Source organism: Mobula birostris, chromosome 30 (assembly GCF_030028105.1).
Source record: "Mobula birostris isolate sMobBir1 chromosome 30, sMobBir1.hap1, whole genome shotgun sequence".
Classification (NCBI taxonomy): domain Eukaryota; kingdom Metazoa; phylum Chordata; class Chondrichthyes; order Myliobatiformes; family Myliobatidae; genus Mobula; species Mobula birostris.
The window spans coordinates 16245006-16265365 of NC_092399.1; the positions used below are offsets into that span (position 1 = coordinate 16245006).

Here is a 20360-nt window from a genome sequence, read left to right on the forward strand (position 1 = left end):
TCCTTGTGCCCGTTATGCTAATCAATTAGGTTATGATCGATTTGTACTTTAAGTGCATTTAACTGCTTTCATTCTGAATCCTCTATACTTCTACCTTTCTTGTGAGTTCCATTCATTGACTATCTTTGTGGACATAGAACCAGTAAACTTTACATTTTGGCTGTGGGTAATAAAAGCCAATTTGTAATCTACAATGCCCACCCAATATGCGACTCGCCGAATATCATTTAAGATATGATAAAGGTTTAACTCTATTGGATTACTTTAATGAAGTCATTTGATGACATTGCGGAGTTACAGTTTTATCTTAATCAGTGAAGTCAGCCAAAAGATCCACAGGATTCAATGGAAACAAAAGGAAAAAACATATTCAGAAATAATTTCCTTTCTACAGAGGATGAAAGAGCTTTGCCAGGAAATGCTGTATGGGAGCCATTTTGTATTCATCTGGTCAGTGACCCACATGTTTAATACCAGTTTTTCATTTAAAACATTCAGAGGAATTCCAACACCCTGTGGTAGTATAGGAATAGCATTTAATGAATGTAAAGAGAATCTATCATTTACTAAGCTATTCAATTAACCATCTGCAAGAAGCCAATGCTCTATGTGAGCTTGCTCCCAATAGATTATTTGGATCTTGCCGTGAAGGGCTGGGATTTTTTTTTTTGGCATGTGCCTGCGTGCGTGCGTCTGTGATGATGTCTTTTTCATGACTTGTACAAGGCGCGGAGCAGGAGAGAGAGAGAGACTGTGTGGCGCGCCACTCCTCACACAGACATTTTCGCAGTGTTTTTCCCTTTATTTTACGAAGTCGAGTTGCGATCTCGACACTCAACCCAGCACGGATGGAAAGCGTACTCGGGAGCGGACCCGACTGGTTTCAAACCCGGGAAACTCCGCTCCCAGGTCCAGCGCCGATGTCGTTGCACCACCAGCCGGCCCAGAAGGGCTGGCATTTTTAACCAAGATACCTGGCTGTTACTTATCAAATTCTCAGAGGCAGTTAATAAACGAGCTGTTCAGGATTTGTTAACGGAGATCGGCTTCTGTGGCTACATACATCGTGAAGCTAATGAACACTCCCAGAGATTTAATGAGATGCAAAGGGTCGTGATGTTCTCCAGTAGAGTGGGAGGGAAATTTGATGTAAAAGCAGCAAATCTACCCACATCAGCTGAATAACCAAACATTCTATACATTCCTCTCGTAGGAAATCTCTTAAAGCATTAGCATATTATAAAATGATACTTTTGAACTGCCTGACGTGACCTAACAAATGTGGTAATTGGTTAATGATTTTGTTACAACAATGGATAGAGCAATTCTGGTGCAAACTTCTAACGGTATAGTATTTAAACAAAGAAAGTCTTTCTCATGGTTAAACACAATCATAGTGTTATGATTGATCTGTTTCGTTTGATTTCAGAACTTTAAGCAAATGGTGCCACTATTTGGTGTTTTCAGACTGGCCTCTATTTTGTTAATAGGTAAGTGTTCTTAAATGTTGCATTATTGTGGCCTATGCTCCCAGCACGAGTCTCCCGGAGCCTCACCCACCCAGCATCACCAGTTTCCAGTGAGGTGTAGCTATCAGCTGCCGTACAGTTAGAGAAAATCAGTCAGCAATCCTTGGTAGCTTTAAGCAGAGGTACAGCACTGTTAGGAGGGGCTTAGTTAACGTAGAGTGAGGAGACCTAAATGCCTAAGTAACATGCATTACACGGTGTATTCAGAGCATGCTGGAGACTCCAAGTGAATCAGCCCCAAATCCTTTCCTCCTCCTCCGAGGCAAGAGAGCACTCTTTGTCCGGATAGTGCAGCGTCAGCAACTCGAGAGTTTGTCTCCGCTCGGGGTAAGTTGGAGCCTGGTTGGTTAGCAATTTAAGCAGTCACTCCTGCCAAACTAGTGCGCCATCGCTGTAGTATCTACCATCTAAGTTATGGAGAAACTTACAAAGCCTTCCATGACAGGTCCTTCCAAACCTGTGGTAGGCTGCTGCTCGTTACCATACAAACTGCAGCGATCCACTCAGGGGTGACTGTGTCATCAAAGTCCACACCCTAGAGGGTGGGAGTGGTGGACATAAGGTCACGTGCTGTGCCTCGTGACTGCTAATCTGAAACTCGACAGTGTGCAATGTGCACTTCTAAGCATTGTTGCAATTTTTCCAAACACACGGCATGCTCACAGACTGAGGCTGTCAGACATGTGCAGTGACGTCAGGCAGCATGTCTGGCACATCATGCGTAGAATGCATATGCAAGTTCAAAGTCAATTTATCATATATGTCACCATATACCACCCTGAGATTCATTTTCTTACAGGCATTCACAGTGGGTACAAAAAAACACAACAGAATCAATGAAAAGCTACAGTCAAACCAAAATGGACAGCTATAGGTTTTGTACATAAAACAGCAGCGGCATTTTAAATCACAAAGGGAAAATATAACAATTCCCTTATTGGCCTCCAGAAAGAGAACATAAAACATGGTAAAAAAAACTTCATGTAATTATGCTGTAGGGTACCATAACTGGGAGCGATTTACATAATTCACAATTAAGTTGGGGTTTCACTTTAAAAGGCTGGTCTGGTGTGATGACGTTATTACGTAAAGATTTTTAGTGTGATTTTGTGTTTAGATTTTGGAGTTCAATAAAATGTGCCACGGGTTTCATTGAACATTTGTTTGATTTGCACAAATCTACACTGGTGACCCCCGGTGCCCCAGGATGATTCCAGAGTTTATTGAACATGTCGGCCAACGCAGTCGCTTTGAAAATGCCATCGCTTGGTTTGTACAAACTGAGGCCTGATTCGCGCTGCGAGAAATCACCATTGACAACACCAAGTATTTCTACGTTGTAGCTTCGCTTAGCAACTCCACGGCTGTGAGAGTGGTACATCTGCTTGAACACCTGCCTAAACACAAAATTATCGGTCACTGAAAACTCACCTTTGACAGGTTTTAGACTATCGGAGTCTGAGCGCGCCAAATAGTTGCTCTGCATACCTGGTCTGGACAACGCTAGGCCTTCAGAGCTAACGGACCACAAGCTGTCTCTCCTGGGAAATCTCCACCCTTGTTTGATTTTTAAAGAACTCTTCATGCAGCGAATGCCTGATCAAGTTACATAGCCCTCACTAATGCACCTGTGATGGACGATAGGAAGCTTGCTAAAATGGATTATAGTCTACACTCAGCCAGGCAGCGGGGCATCATTCCTCCTCCTTTCTCCACCTCAATAAACCCGGTCAGCAAAGCCCCCAACATAAGGACATCTGCAGCTGCGATACAGGCAACGCTGGGCCTGTGCTTTTACCAGGCTTGCTTTGGTACGAAAGTTAGGAAGCGCTGACCGCCTTGCAGCTTCGACAGTGCCAGTGCATCAGGACATCAGAGGTCTGTGAACACCGTGGGTTCTAGCTGCCTGGATCGTCTACTGTTCATCATGGATACTCTTTCAGGGGGCATAGTTTTAAGGTGTTTGGAAGTAGGTACAAGGGGGACATCAGAGGTAAGAGTGGTGGATGTGTGGAATGCACTGCCAGCAACAGTGGTAGAGGCAGATACAGTAGGGTTTTTTAAGAGACACTCAGATGGGTACGTGGAGCTTAGAGAAATAGAGGGCTATGCGGTAGGGAAATTCTAGGCAGTTTCTAGAGTAGGTTACATGGTCAGCACAACATTGTGGGCCGAGGGCCTGTAGTGTGCTGTAGATTTCTGTGTTCTATGAATGCTTAAGACATGCGTGCTTAAGTGACTGTGCAGCCAGCGTTGCTTATTGATGAGAAGGCGAAGAGCGACGAAACATCGCTGGCAGCTGCCAACGGCAGCAGGATCCAGACTCACGGGACACGACAGGTGACGCGTTGCCTCTTAGTCGGTATTACACACGGGACTTCGTCCTGGCTGAAGTGGTGAGAACTTGCTCGGTGCAGATTTCCTGCGTGCACAATGACTGTTAGTTGACCTTATGAACTGCCGGCTTGCGGATGTCAAGGACTTTGGTGCATTACCCTGCTGCCCCAGTAAGTTCCCCACAATGACTCTGCCAAGCGCACTCACCTCCGCATTTGAGTTTTCTTGACTGCCGGGTGAATTCCCAGACCTCGCCAAGCCCACGTTATCCACTATCGTCGCAAAGCATGGGGTCGAGCACTACATTCCCACAACTGGCCGCGTGGGTAGACTTGACCCAGAAAAGCTGGCGAATGTAAAGGCTGGGTTTGCCCACATGGAAAGACTCAGAATTGTACCTGGGCTTCATCCTTCCATAATGTCCCCAAGTCTGATGGTGGTTGCTGCTCATGTGGCGATGATCAACACCCTAATGAGGCCACCACCCCCCGATTGTTACCTGGTCACACACATCGAGGACTTTGTGGCATGTTTAGCCAGAAAGTTAATTTTTTCCTAAAGTCGATCTAGTTAGGGGCTACCATCAGTTGCCTGTGTGCTCAGACATTCCCAAAACAGCTATGATAACCCTGTTTGGCCTTTTAGAGTTTCTACACTTGTCATTTGGACTGAAAACTGCAGCACAGGCTTTCCAATGTCTCATGGACTCTGTATTAAAAGACTGAGATGTTCTTTTTGTTTACCCCTCATGACATACTTGTGGGCATGTGGCCAAGTGGTTAAAGCATTGGACTAGCAACCTGAAGGTCGTGAGTTCGAGCTCCAGCCGAGGCAACGTGTCGTGTCCTTGAGCAAGGCACTTAATCACACATTGCTCTGCGGCGACACTGGTGCCAAGCTGTATGGGTCCTAATGTCCTTCCCTTGGACAACATTGGTGTCGTGGAGAGGGTAGACTTGCAGCATGGGCAACTGCTGGTCTTCCATACAACCTTGCCCAGGCCTGCGCCCTGGAGAGTGAAGACTTTCCAGGCACAGATCCATGGTCTTGCAAGACTAACAGATGTCTTTACTTTACAAGACATACTTGTTACAACTGCGTCTAAATCCGAAAACTTATCTCATCTCTGCACATTTTTCGAGTGTTTAAGCTAGCGGAAGTTGATCACTAACCCTGTTAAATGCCAGTTTAGGTTGTCAACCATTGACTTCCTTGGCCAACACATCTTTGCAGAAGGTGTGAAACCCCTCCCATCAGAAATAGAGGCTATTATGGATTTCCACCCCAACCCACCCCAAACTACAAATAAACAAACAACAGGAGTCTTTAGGCATGGTGAATTTCTATCATCGCTTCAATCTGCAAGCTGCTGAATTTATGCTACCCCTGTGTCGTGTGCTTAAAGGCAACGCCCCTAATCATGTGCTTGACTGGTCAGCAGACATAACCAGGGCATTTGATGATACCAAACAAGCTCTTTCCAACGTGACCCTACTGGCACACCCATTTCCCCAACACACCCATAGCCATTACTACTGATGCTTCAGACTAGGCGGTGGGTGCTGTGCACGAACAGTTGGTCGGAGATGAGTGGCAGCCGCTCGCCTTCTCCAGCCAGCAGCTCTGAGAGGAAGTACATCATTTCACCGTGAGCTTCTCCGTCTCTATCTGGCTGTCCGCCATTTTTGTTCTCTTCTAGAGGGTCGCCATTTCACAGCATTCATTGACCACAAACCCCTTGTACACGCGTGGCCAAAATATCAGACCCTTGGTCTGCACAGCAGCAACGCTACCTGGCCTACATATCAGCCATATAACATATCAAGAGGAAAAACAATGCCTTGGCTGATTGCCTCTTACAACCAGCCACTGAGACTGTACACATAGGGGTTGACTATGCTGGCATGGCAGCTGGCCAGGTTACTGACCCAGAGGTCCAGGCTTACTAAACAGTAGTCATGGGCCTGCAGTTGGTGGACATTTAGTTCGGGAAAGCTGGGGTTTCCTTTCTATACGATTTCTCAACCGGTTGCCCTCACCTCATCGTGCCTGCAAACTGGAGGTGGACTGTTTTCGACTCCATACATGGCCTCTCGCACCTGGGCCAGAAGGCCTCACAGAAACTGGTCGCACTAAAGTTTGGGTGGCACGGCCTCAGAAGGGGTGTGCGTGATTGGACTGCAGCCTGTGTGGAGAGCCAGCAGGCAATGTTCAGGTGCCGGTGGATCCTTTTGAAGTCCCTGAGCGACATTTTACCCATGTCAAAGTGGACCTTGTTTGTGGGCACAGAGGAGCACCCTCCAGTTTTTTTTAGATTATGAGGACCCGCAGTCCTCTTTTATTGTCATTTAGAAATGCATGCATCAAGAAATGATACTATGTTCCTCCAGTATGATATCACAGAAACACGAGACAGATGAAGACAGAAAAACTGATAAAAACCACATAATTATAACATATAGTTACAACAGTGCAAGCAATACCGTAATTTGATAGAAGAACAGTCCATGGGCACAGTAAAAAAGTCTCAAAGTCTCTCAAAAGTCCCAACATCTCACACAGATGGTAGAAGGAAGAAAACTCTTCCTGCCATGAGCTTCCAGCGCTGCAAACTTGCCAATGCAGCGTCCTGGAAGTACCCGACCACAGTCCGACTCTCAGTCTGTCCGAAAACTTCGAGCCTCCGACCAGCCCTCCGACACCGAGCACCACCTCTGCCGAGTGCTTTGACCCCAGCCCCGGCTGCTAGCAACAGGCAAAGCTGAGGATTTGGGGCCTTCCCCTCTGGAGATTCTCGATCGCACAGTAGCAGCGGCAGCGAACTGGGCATTTCAGAAGTTTCTCCAGATGTTCCTCCGTGCTTCTTATAGCTGTCTCCATCAAATCAGGATTGTGCATGGTCCCCTGTTTAATAAATATGATATCATTTTCACCGGAGAGGCCGCACGTGCTGCCTCACGCCGCCATCTTCTCCTCCCTCCATCTTCCGTTGCATCTCCGGCAGGTGTCCTGTTGTCTAATGTTACCTGTTCTGTAATGCTACTCTCTCCTCTAATGTGGCTTTCCCAGTGCTTTGTACCGACCCACCCTCACTCTGCACCCAGCACCCATAGCTCTCCATACTAAAGCTGTCAAGTACCCCAGTCAACTGTGGCCGGCCAGATGTATTACTGCTGCTGTGGAAGAGCATTGTACAGCGGAATTTGGCTGCTGGGTGGTCTTGCAAAAAACAAACTGACGTGTCTCTCACTCACCAATGCTTTAATGAACCACTTGAATGAGGATTGTACTTCCCTCCACATTGTATACTTATGTTCTATTTAAAATATCCAATTCTTGGTTCAACACAGTTGGTTTGTTTTAATGGTTCTTCCATGAATGAAATCAGTTTAAGTGTATTCACTCCAGAAAGAAGGTACTTCCTACAATATAGTCTTCATTCACTGCACTGAAGAACAAGGGTACATTGTATACACAGATTTTGGGGCCCTGGTTCTAAAATATTTAGTACCAGTCACTGTTGTTATTGGCCTATATATTGTTTATAGTATATTTATAAAACGGTTTTATTTATTTCAGTGGGCACTGATGCAGGCTTTGCCCTATACAGAAGATTCTTTGTTGAAGGGAATAGCTTCCGTGTAAGTATTATGGGTTTAATTACAACCTTTTAAAACTGATATATTCTTGTTTACTACATGTAATGGTTTATTCCAAGGATTAAACAGAATGTTTGTGTAACAGTGACAGTACTGTGCCTCAGCTACTCCCCATGCTAGCAAGTTACACATTCTGACCGCTATGTGGATAAAGAACTTTTTCCAGAATTCCCTGTTTAGTAATGTAGTATAATTATCATAAGTTAATGATTATATTTTTACAGCTGAATTTGGCGCTGGTTTAAATGCCACAATCTCAGTTTACGGGTTGTTATTCCCCTGGGGGTGTGGTGTGCAGAAAAGAACGCCAGCCTCCACATAAAGCATGCTGTCCTATCAGAGACAAGTTAGGAATGGCGTCCACCTGCTGATAATCAGAAGGGTTTTTCACATCATCACTCAGCCATAGTCATTAAAACACGTGAGCTGCCTATTGATCATTTCACCCTTGTGCACACTTTAAGTGTGTATTTAATCTGTCACGAGCCTTGTGGCCCATCAGGCCAGTGCTTATGCCAGCTTCTGTGGCGTGAAGCGACTGAGAGTACGAGACTCCCCCCCCCCCCCGCCCCCCGGATAGGACGCCAGTCTATCGCGAGGTTAACCCCCAGCATTTTTGCCGGTACCCATTCTCAGCTGGGTAGACTGGAGCATTGTGTGGTTAAGTGCCTTGCTCAAGGACACACACGCTGCCTCGGCCGGAGCTCGAACCCAGGACCTTCAGATCGCTAGTCCAACGCCCTAACCGCTTGGCCACGTGCCACACCTTGTGCATGCTTGCTGAGCGTATCTTGCCCAATGACAAAGCTTCTGTCATTCATCAGATTTTCCAGTGCAGGAAGAAACCCTGAAGCAGTATGTAGGTGTATTCTTCCACCTGCTTCTTATCTCATATCCAATATTTTCCTTTCTGTTTCTGTTCCCATTAAGAACTCTGGAAGCAAACATCTCATTTTCAGAGGAATGGCTTCCTTCTTCATTATACTGTAATGCTCTCCTGTCCTTGCTAATAAATGAAAATAAAGCATTTGCAGCAGAGAAATAAGCCACTTATTTCTGCACATCCATGCCAGTGTATCCATGATCGCCCCTGGTCCCCTCAACATTTAACAATAAAGGTCTTACAGTCCTTTCTTCTTCAGCTGTTCTTCCAGCTAGCCCCTAAATGCATCGTTATTATAGACAGTACTGTGCAAAAGTCTTGGGCACGCGTAAAAAAATTCTGTAAGGCGAAGGTGCTTCGAAAAATAATGAAATCAGAATTTTCTAAATATCAAAAAAATTACTATAAAGAGCAGTAAAATACTAAATCAAATGAATACCTGGTGTGACCATCCTTTGCCTTTAAAACTGCATCAATTCTCTTCGGTACACTGTCATGCAGTTTTATAAGAAAATCAGCTGGTAGGTTGTTCCAAGCACCTTGGAGAACTTACTACAGTTCTTCTGCCGACTTTGGCTGTCTCGCTTACTTCTGTCTCTCCAAGTAATCCCTGACAACCTCGATGATGTTGAGATCAGGGTTCTGTGGAGACCATACCAGCTGAAGCCATATTTTAAAAAATTAGGGTGTCTAAAACTTTTGCACAGTACTGAACCTCAGCTACTCCCAGTTCTAGCAAGTTCTGCATTCCCACCAGTCTGTGGATAAAGAACTTTCTCCAGAATTCCCTGTAATGTTTAAGGTCCCTGGTTTTGATTTCATTCCCAAGAGAAATTACCTTCTAGATATCTTCTCAGTCCTTTCTGATAGTCACTAGAAGATCACGTGTGTTGCTGTTTTTGTGTTGTAGAGATATAGCCAGCGAATTCTAACGCATGCGCTCAATGGATATAGTAGCAATGTCAGGACGCCAACAGTAATAGCTATAAGGATAAGGATAATGTCAAGGGAGATCTTGCTAGAGTGGTGGATGGTTGGGTAAGCATGGTGTAGAGAATGGGGAGATTTCACAGTGATTGATGTTTGAATGGTGAAGGGATAACATAAGGGGAGATTTCACTTAGTAATTGATGGTTGAATGGTGTAGAGGTGACAGGGGGGAGATTTCATAGCGATTGATGGTTGAACGGACTCAGGAGCAATCAGCGAGGGATCAGCGTTTTGGACTTGTTAGACCAGAGGGATCTACTTAAGAGTACTTTCCTTCTCCAGAGCAATGTGCAAACATTGGATCCACACATGTAACCACTAGGACCAGCTGCTAACCTCTAAAACAGTTACATGAAAAATACTCTCATCCATATGCTAAATGAGATCTTGTGGTGCAGCCTCTAACTGCTCGAAGTTCTGAGCATCGGTTTGCTGAATTGTATTGTGATCCAGTTCCTCTGCCGAATGCCACCTGGGTAACAGAGTCTTTATAAACTAACTTCTCCAAGTCTGCTCCCAGAAGCAACCTTCATCTGATTATTTTGAATTAAGTTGGTATTTACAGTGAGGAAACTCTTTGGGGTCATTGCGTCACTTGGATGACCTTTGTTTAGTTTGCGGTTTTTATTGGGTGATGTGGCCATCTGTTTTACATCATTATCCACTCAAAATTACCCTTGCAATGTCACTGTGAACTTACCAAGCATCCTAGTTTCAGAAGCACAGTCAGGACGAAGGCTCTCGGCCCGATACGTTGACTGTGCTTCTTCCTATGGATGCTGTCTGGCCTGCTGCCTTCCACCAGCATTTCGTGTGTGTCACTAGTCTTACATGTTCTATAGCGTTCCATGTGGAGCTTATAGACATTGTAATAAGCAGCAAAACCTTGGACAATGTCCACTCATCATTATCAGTTGCGTTGGTTGGGTTCACAATCCAGATTATTAAGAACAAATGTATATTAGTGGAATTATAATTGACTTCACTTGCTTGGAAACATCCCGAGGTGGAATATTTCTGAAGTTTAACAGTGGCTGTAACTGCATTCATTGCCCTGCTCTTTCAGCCTTGTAATGCCTTTGGTGAGTTAGATTAATACTCTTCTGGCTTTCCTTCCTTGCTGCCATGGCTTGCTGAGACTTCCTTTAACCCCTGCTTTGACAAACTGAACCCACAGATGCCTGTAGAAGGTAAGAACTAAAGTCTCCAAGCATAAACTGTGTAAAGGAAGTGAGTGTATCTGCACTGCGTGGTGCTTTACTAGAGCTGTAATTCTAATTAATAACAACCAGGACCTGTAATAACACTTTTTTAAAACTCCTCCTTCGGTGGCAGCAGCACACAATAACAGGCTTCAACCTATAAAAATACCAGCGTGTGTAGCATGCAAATGAAATACTCGGAACATTTTCACAAAGTGATATGGAGATTAGTTCCAAAAATGGAATGGTCTTGCCAGAGGTTATTGTCCCATGGAAACACATTTAAGGTGATACCAAATAATTGTTTAAGTTGAGAAGCAAGCAGATGAGGATCTAATTTTAATTAATTTAGAGACTGGAATAATTATAACAGCAATGGGAGTAATTCAGAATTCTGAAAGGGATTCCTGTTTCTAGCACTCCCTGCAATGCATCAAAGTTGAGAAGTATGTTTGTAATTATCTCAAAGATTTTGAAAGCGTTAGACCAGGGGTTCCCAACCTTTTTTATGCCATAGACCTCTACCCTTACCCAAGGGGTCTGTGGACCGCAGGTTGGGAACCCCTTCCTTTAGACAATATTCAAAGTTAAGTTCAAAATAAATTTTATTATCAATGTACATATATGTCACCAACTACAACTCTGAGATCAAGTTTTCTGCAGGCATACGCTACAAATCTATAGAATAGTAACTATAACAGGATCAGTGAAAGATCAACCAGAGTGCAGAAGACAACAAACTGTGCAAGTGCAAATATAAATAAATAGCAATAAATAACAAGAACATGAGATAAAGAGTCCTTAAAGTGAGATCATTGGTTGTGGGAACATCTCAATGATGGGGCAAGTGAGTGTAGTTATCTTCTTTTGTTCAAGAGCTTGATGGTTGAGGGGTAGTAACTGTTCTTGAACCTGGTAGTGCAAGTCCTGAGGCTCCTGTACCTTCTGCCTGATGGCAGCCGTGAGAAAAGAGCGTGGTGAGGATGCTGCTTCTCTACGACAGTGTTTCATGTGGATGTGCTCAATGGTTGGAAGGGCTTTACCCGTGATGTACTGGGCCAAATCTGCTGAAAGTTGATATTCACTGTGAAGTTAGGATAGAAGCATTAACTAAATTACATGCCGCATGGTAGCGTGCAGTATTGACAAGATTACTCTTGTGTCTCCAGGGTTAAATTTTGCCCCCTAAGCAACAGTGCAATAACATCACTGTGCAACAGTTTTGCGACAATTTTAATATACAAAATAATGTAAATTAATTTCTTGTGAGTGATATTCATGGGGGATGAGAAGAGCTGCTTTCACTTTAAGCATTATATTTTGCACCTGTGCAGAGCAAAAAAGGCCACTTCCTACATGAACACACAACCTTTTTAGTCAGCAAGCAGATGGTGGGAAACATAGCACAGTGTTTCTATGGCAATCGTTCTTCTTAAGCTCCAGTGACTGAAGGTAGATCAACAAATCAGGCCATCTTACTTCCGTATCTTGCCATGAAAACCCTATGGACCCTATGGTCCATGAGGTTGGGAAGAGTTGGACTCAACTTGACGGCTGAACAACAACAGAAGTGTACTTTAATTCCTTGTTCTAATATCGGGATTCTTACTCCCTACAGGTATCCTTTGTGGCTCACATTGCAGGCGGCTTAGCTGGAATGACAATTGGCTACGTGGTTTTCAGCTGCTATGACCAGAAACTGTTGAAGGACCCCAGATTCTGGGTTTCGATTTTAGCCTATGTCGCGTGTGTGTTGTTTGCTGTCATATTCAATATCTTTCTGTCTCCTGCTCCTCTTTCTTAAAAAGAAAAGGGAAAGAATAATGCATTGGTCTTATTGTTCTTTTAAAATGTACAGTAATATGGATGGTTTATTAACAACACCACGTGGACAAGACAGTTGGAACAATCATCTTGCACGACATCACACAATACTGGTGACTTACCATTAATCCTTGCCATGAGCGTAAGATTGTACTTTATTGATCACCTCGTCATGTCATGGAGAAGGAGAAAACTGAGTGAAAGACTGGTCTATTTTGTCGATCAGTTCTATGGTGCTGTATTTCTGATAGTCCTATAAGCTTCCTTCTTTCATAGACTCACAGAGCAAGGAAACAGGACATTTGTTCCATCTAGCCCTTGCTGACCATTAACCAACCGATTACACGATTCCTACATAAATTCTTACTTTTTATTCTCGCCGCATAAGCATTGACTCACCTATACCCTATGGACAATTTACAACGGCCAATTAATCTGTCCATCAGGAAGGACTACCATTACTGTTTTCTCTGCCTCTGGTTCCAAAGTTGCAGACCCTTGCACAACAAAATAGTCACCACCCTGAAGGGGTGAGCCAGAAGCTGAACTGTATACCCAATGGAATTATCTGCATTGATATCTAGAATTTGGCTACGTACGGATTTAGAAATTTAGAGAATTAGAATTTTCAAAACTGGATCCTTAAACTTCTGTTGCAGAATTCTCCAAAAATTCCAGCCACTTCCTCTGCTCCTCCGGAAGTCCGTTTTTAAATGATCTCTGTATCTAGATGATTCTGTAGGTATCTAAGGTCTTGTTCACCATTACTTTACTCTGATCAACAAATCTGTTGTGATACTTTTCTGAACTCTTCTGATACTCAGATGGCGTCCGTTGCTTCTATGACATTCTTATTGAGAGACCGTCATTTTCCAGGCCACTCCATTATTTCCATCTTCCTGCCTGAACCCCATGGCCATTGATTCCCTTCGGTTCAGTAGTTTTCTGTATAGTCCAAGGAAGCCTTACTCTTTTTCCCTCCAGTATATACTTGCAGTAATAGCTCCTCTTTTATCTATGATTATTAAAAGTCAATGGAATTCATATTTTGAGTCAATAAGTTTTTGAATCTATTTTCAAAGTTCAAAGTATCAAAGTGCATGTATGTCACCATATACAACCCTGAGATTCATTTACCTATGGACATACTCAGCAAATCTATAGAATAATAACTATAACAGGATGAATGAAAGATCAACCAGAGTGCAGAAGACAGCATTTCCCTTGACTTGACAAGTGACTAATTGGAAATTTAAAAATTGCAGTATCTGCCTGAAGATCATAATGGATACAAAATCATTGTAATCTTAAAAAAACTGTGCGCAATGGCGAGAAAATAGATGTGCAGTGAAGGCTGATATTATGTTTGAAATATAGCATTAAGTATGTGAGGACTTCGTTCCGGAACTGCCATATTACTAGAATTATTGTAGATTAAAATTGCTTTCTGCTTTTATATGTAAATGAAAAGAAATGTATATGTTATTGGATATTGTTCTTTTGACATTTGATAACAGAACATATATACATAGGTTTATTTACATTATACTTTACTGAATGGATATGTAACAGGTAATTTTGCTACTTCCTTTCTGTCATGTACCTGTGTCAGCTGAAGACATTTACCAGGAGTATGGCTGCTTTTGACTGTTAATTTCAATGGATGGAAAATGATGGAGTACCTCTCCATAATTCGGGAGGGGAGCTTGCACTGAGGAAAGCCGTATCATATATTAAGGTCATATCAACAAGGCCGAAATATTCATGGCAATATTATGGGGTGTGTATCAGTTGTCAGAGACAGAGGTTAGAAGCATATTTGATATTACATTGTAAATAGTATTTTGTGGTGCTGGTTGGCATCCATTTGTCTGGGAGGACAATGGGTGATGACGATCATCATCACAAGCCTGGGTGGAAGGTATGGAGATCCTGAGATGCCCAGTCGTCAAGATCCCCCTCTCGGTCTCACCTGCCTAGTCCAAAGGAAAGCTTATGAAGCCATACGTTTGACACCAGTTTGGCGGCAGGAGCTGCTGGAAGGATGTTCAATGACGTCCAGCTGCCTTAGGGTCTCCACTCTGGACTTGCTGCCTGGGTTTACTTACGTAGCCTTTGTCTCTCCCGAGGCTGCCCAGAAGGCAGTGGGGCTATTTGCCCAAAGCTGCGGACCTGGTTCACGAGCACCAGGGCATGTCCACATGTGCAGTGCTACATGTGCAGGGGCCAGGCCTCCTCCCCGTCCTCTGAGTTAAGCCTGAGTCCGAAAGGAATTCAGTTTCCGTGTGTCGCCAGCGAGGAGGGTCGACATGAGGTTTGCTGTTGGAGAGGCTCTGTACTGGCAGGGAGAGACTCACACATTCAGCTCTCCTTTCCGCAAGACTGCTATCCAGCGGTGGAAGCTGGAAGTGAGAGTGATAAGCACTACCCACTACACCACCACACCACCACACCAGACACATCACAGCCCTACAGTATTTTAGAAGTAACTTGAAAGGTTGTGTGAGGGTTCTCCCAAGTTCTCCAAAGTAGCATTTGATTAGACGAAGAGATCCTGGCTTCTGTAATTCAATGTTCCGAATCTGTAATTGTTCAAAACAAGGAGACTCCTGTTCTGAGAGTGGTGGGTGCAGTACTGTTTAAATTCCAGTAAATCCACCTGTCACATTGGATGTGCCTGAAATGTGGGAAATATCAGAACCATCATGTTCACTGATGGACTTGCTACTTAGAAGCTGATAACCCAGGTGTGCAGTTGCACATTTAACGAGAATCGTTGTCCTGCAAAGTAGTGAAGAAGTGAACTTTTTCTTTGTGGGAATGCAGGTACCTTTGATTTATTTTTATCAACAGGATGTTCCTGACACCTGTATAGGAGATTACATTAGTTTGGTGACCTGCCCTTTATGTACCAATCATGTTTAAATTATGACAGGAGCTCATCCATCTATGACATACCACACCCAAGTCTCATCACTCTTGACAAGTTTCACTACATCTTTACCACAGACGTTGATTCAAGTTTTGTAGATTAGAGGCATTATGAACCAATGACACTCAATCAAAGTCTGTGCTGGAATGGCTGATAGAAGACAAACTAAAACTGCTGTTCTGACAGGCTGACCTTGATTCACCCTTGGTAAGTTGCACTGTTTGGACAAATTTATTTTTGCCTTTATTGCACAGCCAGTATAGTCATGCTTCAATCTTCTGTCCTCAGTGATGCTGGAGAGAAAGTCAATGGCACCTGTTTGTTTGGGGAAATAAAGAAATTACAACATTTGAAAATTGATGAATGGGAACAATTTGCTGGCTCCTCCCACAATGGATGCACACACATTTTGCTTTTACAAAGGCTAATTTATAAATAGACCATCTTTATTCACTTTATTTCAGTGAAAGTTTTCAAAAAAATATCATTTAAAACATTTCAAATAACATACATTTGTAAATGGTAAACTCTATAATTTTTATATCTGTTGGCAAGTTTTAAATGTCTATTTACAGTTTTAATACCTTAATAAGTAAAATGTGTTTAACGAATTTTCATCATTGAAAATATTGTCTGCTGGTCAGTTAAGTAGCACATACTGTAGCCAATAGTAACATGTCTTTTAGAACCCCAAATGTACCTGTGTTCTCCTCTCAGTGAATCCAGGGTCGAATTTATGACACCATTTGACTCCATCTGTCATGTATCATTTTGTTTTAAATATAATAAAGAACAGAACCACTTTTGTAGTTTCTGACCAACAAGTATGCTGCAGTCCAGTCTCGATCCTTTTCTGAAAGCCAGGGCAGAACTGTGAACCTCTCATTTACATCTTTTCCTTGAATAATGGAAGGGATACAATCCTGGCAAAAGCTTTATTGAGCAAAATTTGGTAAGCTGGAAAGGCTGAGAATGTCTGCACAATTCCTGCACAACTTGTTATAGTGAAAAATATTTCCAGGTATCTAAGACAAGTATCCTAAGACGCTGTTGTAAATTAAGTGTTTGTAAGTGGAGAAATTGCTATATTTTAAAATAATCTTGATGCCAGTTTTGCCTATTAACATCTAAAGCACCTAAATAATTAATTTACCTGTACATGCTTTGATCGTGAAAAATAAACTGGATTTTAAAGTGAAACTATACTCCTTAAATGATGCACGGGTAGTGTATTTTATTGCACTCATACTTCACCCTGCTTTGGATTCATTTAGAAGTGTATGAGCATCCAGGTGAAAGTCTCCCAAAATTATAGGTTTGTTTTAAAAGTTTTATTATTGCTAAAAAAAAATAGAGAAATTCCAGGCAGTCTCTAGAGTAGGTTACATAGTCAGCACAACATTGTGGGCCGAAGGGCCTGTAATGTGCTGTAAATTTCTATGTTCTAAATTAAGTTCAGAACAATGTACAGTCAAGGTTCATAATTAGCTACATTAAATAATACGGAAGTTTTCTTTCCCATAAAAGCCGTATAAAGGCAAAATTAACTGGGATATAACTAAAGCGGTGAATTTCTCCAAATGTTTCCATTATTACAAAGAGTACCTGTATTTTTATATTTTCAACAGAATACATGCAGATTTACTGGGATCTGCATAATCCTGAACATCATCCCATCACTAGTGGTTCAGAGTCACGAATGTAGCTCCAGGTCTCTGATGTAGCTGAACAAGATTCCTTTTCAGTTCAGTGATACCAGAAGCAGATTATTCGTGTCAGCATTCCAGTTTTTAAAAATCACATTTATATAGTTTGGCACAGGCCACACTATCAATGCTGGAGTGTTTTGATAGATAAGCTATTCTAGCCATTGACTATTATAGTGAACACAAGGATCTATGAGGTATTTAATCTTCTTGATCGTTTATTTATCTATCTAGCTATCTATTTATTCATTGAGATACAGCATGAAATAGGCCCTTCCAGCCATTCAAGCCGTGCTACCCAGCAATCCCCTGATTTAATCCGAGCCTAATCATGGGACAATTTACAATGACAAATTAGCCTACCAGCTGGTGGGTCTTTGGACTGTGGGAGAAAATTGGAGCACCCAGGGGAAACCCACATGGTCAGGGGGAGAATGTATGAACTCCTCACAGACAGCAGTGGGCATTGAACCCGGGTTGCCTGTATTGTAAAACGTTGTGCTAACCACTACACTACCGCGTCATTTTGAATCTCTGGAGCATAGTTCACAAAGTTGTTGACCTCAGAGGTAAGGAATCATTTTGCAAAACACCATACCATAAGATATAAGAGGAGAACTAGGCCATTTGGCCCATCGGATCTGTTCCTCCGTTTCATCATGGTTGATCCATGTCCCTCTCAGCCCCAGTCTCCTGCTTTCTCCCCGTATCCCTTCATGCCCTGACTCATCAGGAACTTATCTACCTCTGACTTAAATATGTCCAATGACTTGGCCTCCGCAGCTGCCTGCGACAACAAATTCCACCAATTCACCATTCTCCAGCCAAAGAAGTTCCTCCTCACCTCCATTCTAAATGGACATCCCTCTAATCTGAGGCTATGCCCCTTGTTTACTTAAAGAGCAACAACAACAACAACGTCTTTCAGTTATTCATCCAACTACCCTCCCCTCACCAACTTCACCCAAAGCAGAATTCCTTACAGGGTAGCCCTCAACTCCTCAGCTAAACTGCAGGACTCTGAGCAGTTCATCTACAAGATCAGAGAGCGGACTAACAACACTTTGTCTAATCAAGGATCTGGGAAGATTATTTTCAGCCAGGTGTGAAATAATGTTAGAGTGCAACATAGGTGTAAAATATTATATTTTCGTCATCTTACACAAAATACCAAACAACTTTAGAATGTGGAATAAGGTTAATTTCTCTTTTAAACGCAAATAACGGTAACGATTGACCTCATTCAGTCAGTGATCATAACATCAGTGACATCTAGTTAAATATAGCAAGATTGATTTTTGTGCTTAGAATTTTCCATGACTTTGAGGACATTTAATGAGAATAACATGGGTTGTTTGTGTGGGTAGTGTGAGATTTTTCTCCTTTAGTCACAGCTCTTAATAAAAAGCTGATGCACAGAATTTGACGGTGAATGGCAACTGTGAACACTCATAAATATTTGAAATTATTTCCATTTTTAGATTCCAGGATCCTTTCAAGTTCAAAGTTATTGTCATAGGCATACTTACGCAGGGTATAAGTGCTATAAATATTGAATCTTTGCAGCAGCAGTACAATACATAACCAACATGAATCAGAAACAGATTTAATATCATAAGACCATAAGACATAGGGAAAGAATTAGGCCATTCAGCTCATCAGGTCTGATCCGCAATTTCATCATGGCTGATCCATTTCCCTTTCAACCCCATTCTCCTGCCTTCCCCCGTAACTTTCACACCCTGACTAGTTACGATCCTATCAACCTCCACCTTAAATACACCCAAAAACTTAGCCTCCATAGCCCCTTGAGCCAAAAACTCCACAGATTCACCGCCCTCCATTTAAAGAAATTCCTCCTCGTCTCCTTTCTAAATGGGCATCCCTTCTATTCTGAGGCTGTGCTACCTGGTCCTAGACACCCCCGACATAAGAAACATCCTCTCCACGTCCATTCTATCTAGGCCTTTCAATGTTCAATAGGTTTCAATGAGATTCACTCTCGTTCTTCAAAACTCCAATGAATAAGGCCCCAGAGCCATCAATCACTCCTCATACGATAAGCCTTTCGTTCCTGGAATCATTCTCGCAAACATCCTCCGAACTCTCTCCAATGTCAGCACATCTTTTCTTAGATAAGAGGCTCAAAGCTACTCACAATACTCCAAGGGAGGCCTCATCAGCACTTTATAAAGCCTCAGCCTTACTGACATCCCTATTTTTATATTCTAGTCCTTTTGAAATGAATGTTAACATTGCACTTGCCTTCCTCACCACCGACTCAACCTGCAAATTAACATTTAGGGAATCCTGCACAAGGACTCCCAAGTCCCTCTTTTGAAATTTTTGAATTTTCTCTCCATTTAGTAAATAGTCTATGCTTTTATTTCTTGTGTTCTTGACCATACACTTCCTGACACTGCCATTTCTTTACCCTTCTAACCTGTCTCAATCCTTCTGTGACTTCTATGCTTCTTCAACACTACCTACCCCTTCACCTATCTTCATATTGTCCACAGACTTGGCCATAAAGCCATCAATTACTTCATCCAAATCATTGACATATAATGTAAAAAGAAGCAGTCCCAACACAGACCCTTGTGGAATACTGCTAGTCACCAGCAGCCAACCAGAAAAGGCTCCCTTGATGCCCACTCTTTGCCTCCTGCCAGCCAGACAATCCTGTAATACCATGGACCCTTAACATGTTAAGCAGCCTCATGTGCGGCACCTTGTCAAAGGCCTTCTGAAAATCCAAGTACACAACATCCGCTGATTCTCCTTTATCCATCCTGCTTGTTATTTCTTCAAAGAATTCCGACAGATTTGTCAGGTAAGATTTTCCTTTTCGGAAACCATGCTGACTACAGCCTATTTTATCATGTGCCTCCAAGTACCCTGAAACCAGATCCTTAACAATTGACTCCAACATCTTCCCTACCACTGAAGTCAGACTAACTGGCCTGTTATTTCCTTTCTTCTGCCTCTCTCCCTTCTTGAAGAGTGGAATGACATCTTTACTACAGTTTGGGGTCTGTGCATAACTCCCATCATGAGATTTTCACCCTTGCATTTTCTTAATTCTACCAATAAGGATTCTACATCTTCTCACCCTATGTCACATCTTTCTAATAATTTGATTTCATTTTTTACCAACAGAGCCACCCCACCCCTTCTGCCTACCTGCCTGTCCTTTCAATACCATGTGTACGCTGAGATGTTAAGCTTCCAACTATGATCTCCTTTCAGCCATGACTCGGTGATTCCCACAATCTCAAATTGCACTGCAAGATAATTT

At 42.7% G+C, this 20360-nt stretch overlaps 1 protein-coding gene across 2 annotated transcripts in view; it reads left to right on the forward strand.

The window, feature by feature from the left end:
* The window catches only part of rhbdl2 (rhomboid, veinlet-like 2 (Drosophila)), a 58577-nt gene extending 42067 nt beyond the window's left edge, over positions 1-16510 (forward strand). For both annotated transcript variants that reach the window (XM_072247245.1, XM_072247246.1), the window contains exons 6-8: positions 1430-1490; positions 7446-7507; positions 12219-16510. In XM_072247245.1, the coding sequence (XP_072103346.1) occupies positions 1430-1490; positions 7446-7507; positions 12219-12404 (309 nt within the window). In that variant the 3' untranslated portion in view covers positions 12405-16510. The remainder of the gene's footprint in view (positions 1-1429; positions 1491-7445; positions 7508-12218) is intronic.
* Positions 16511-20360: the final 3850 nt, after the last annotated feature.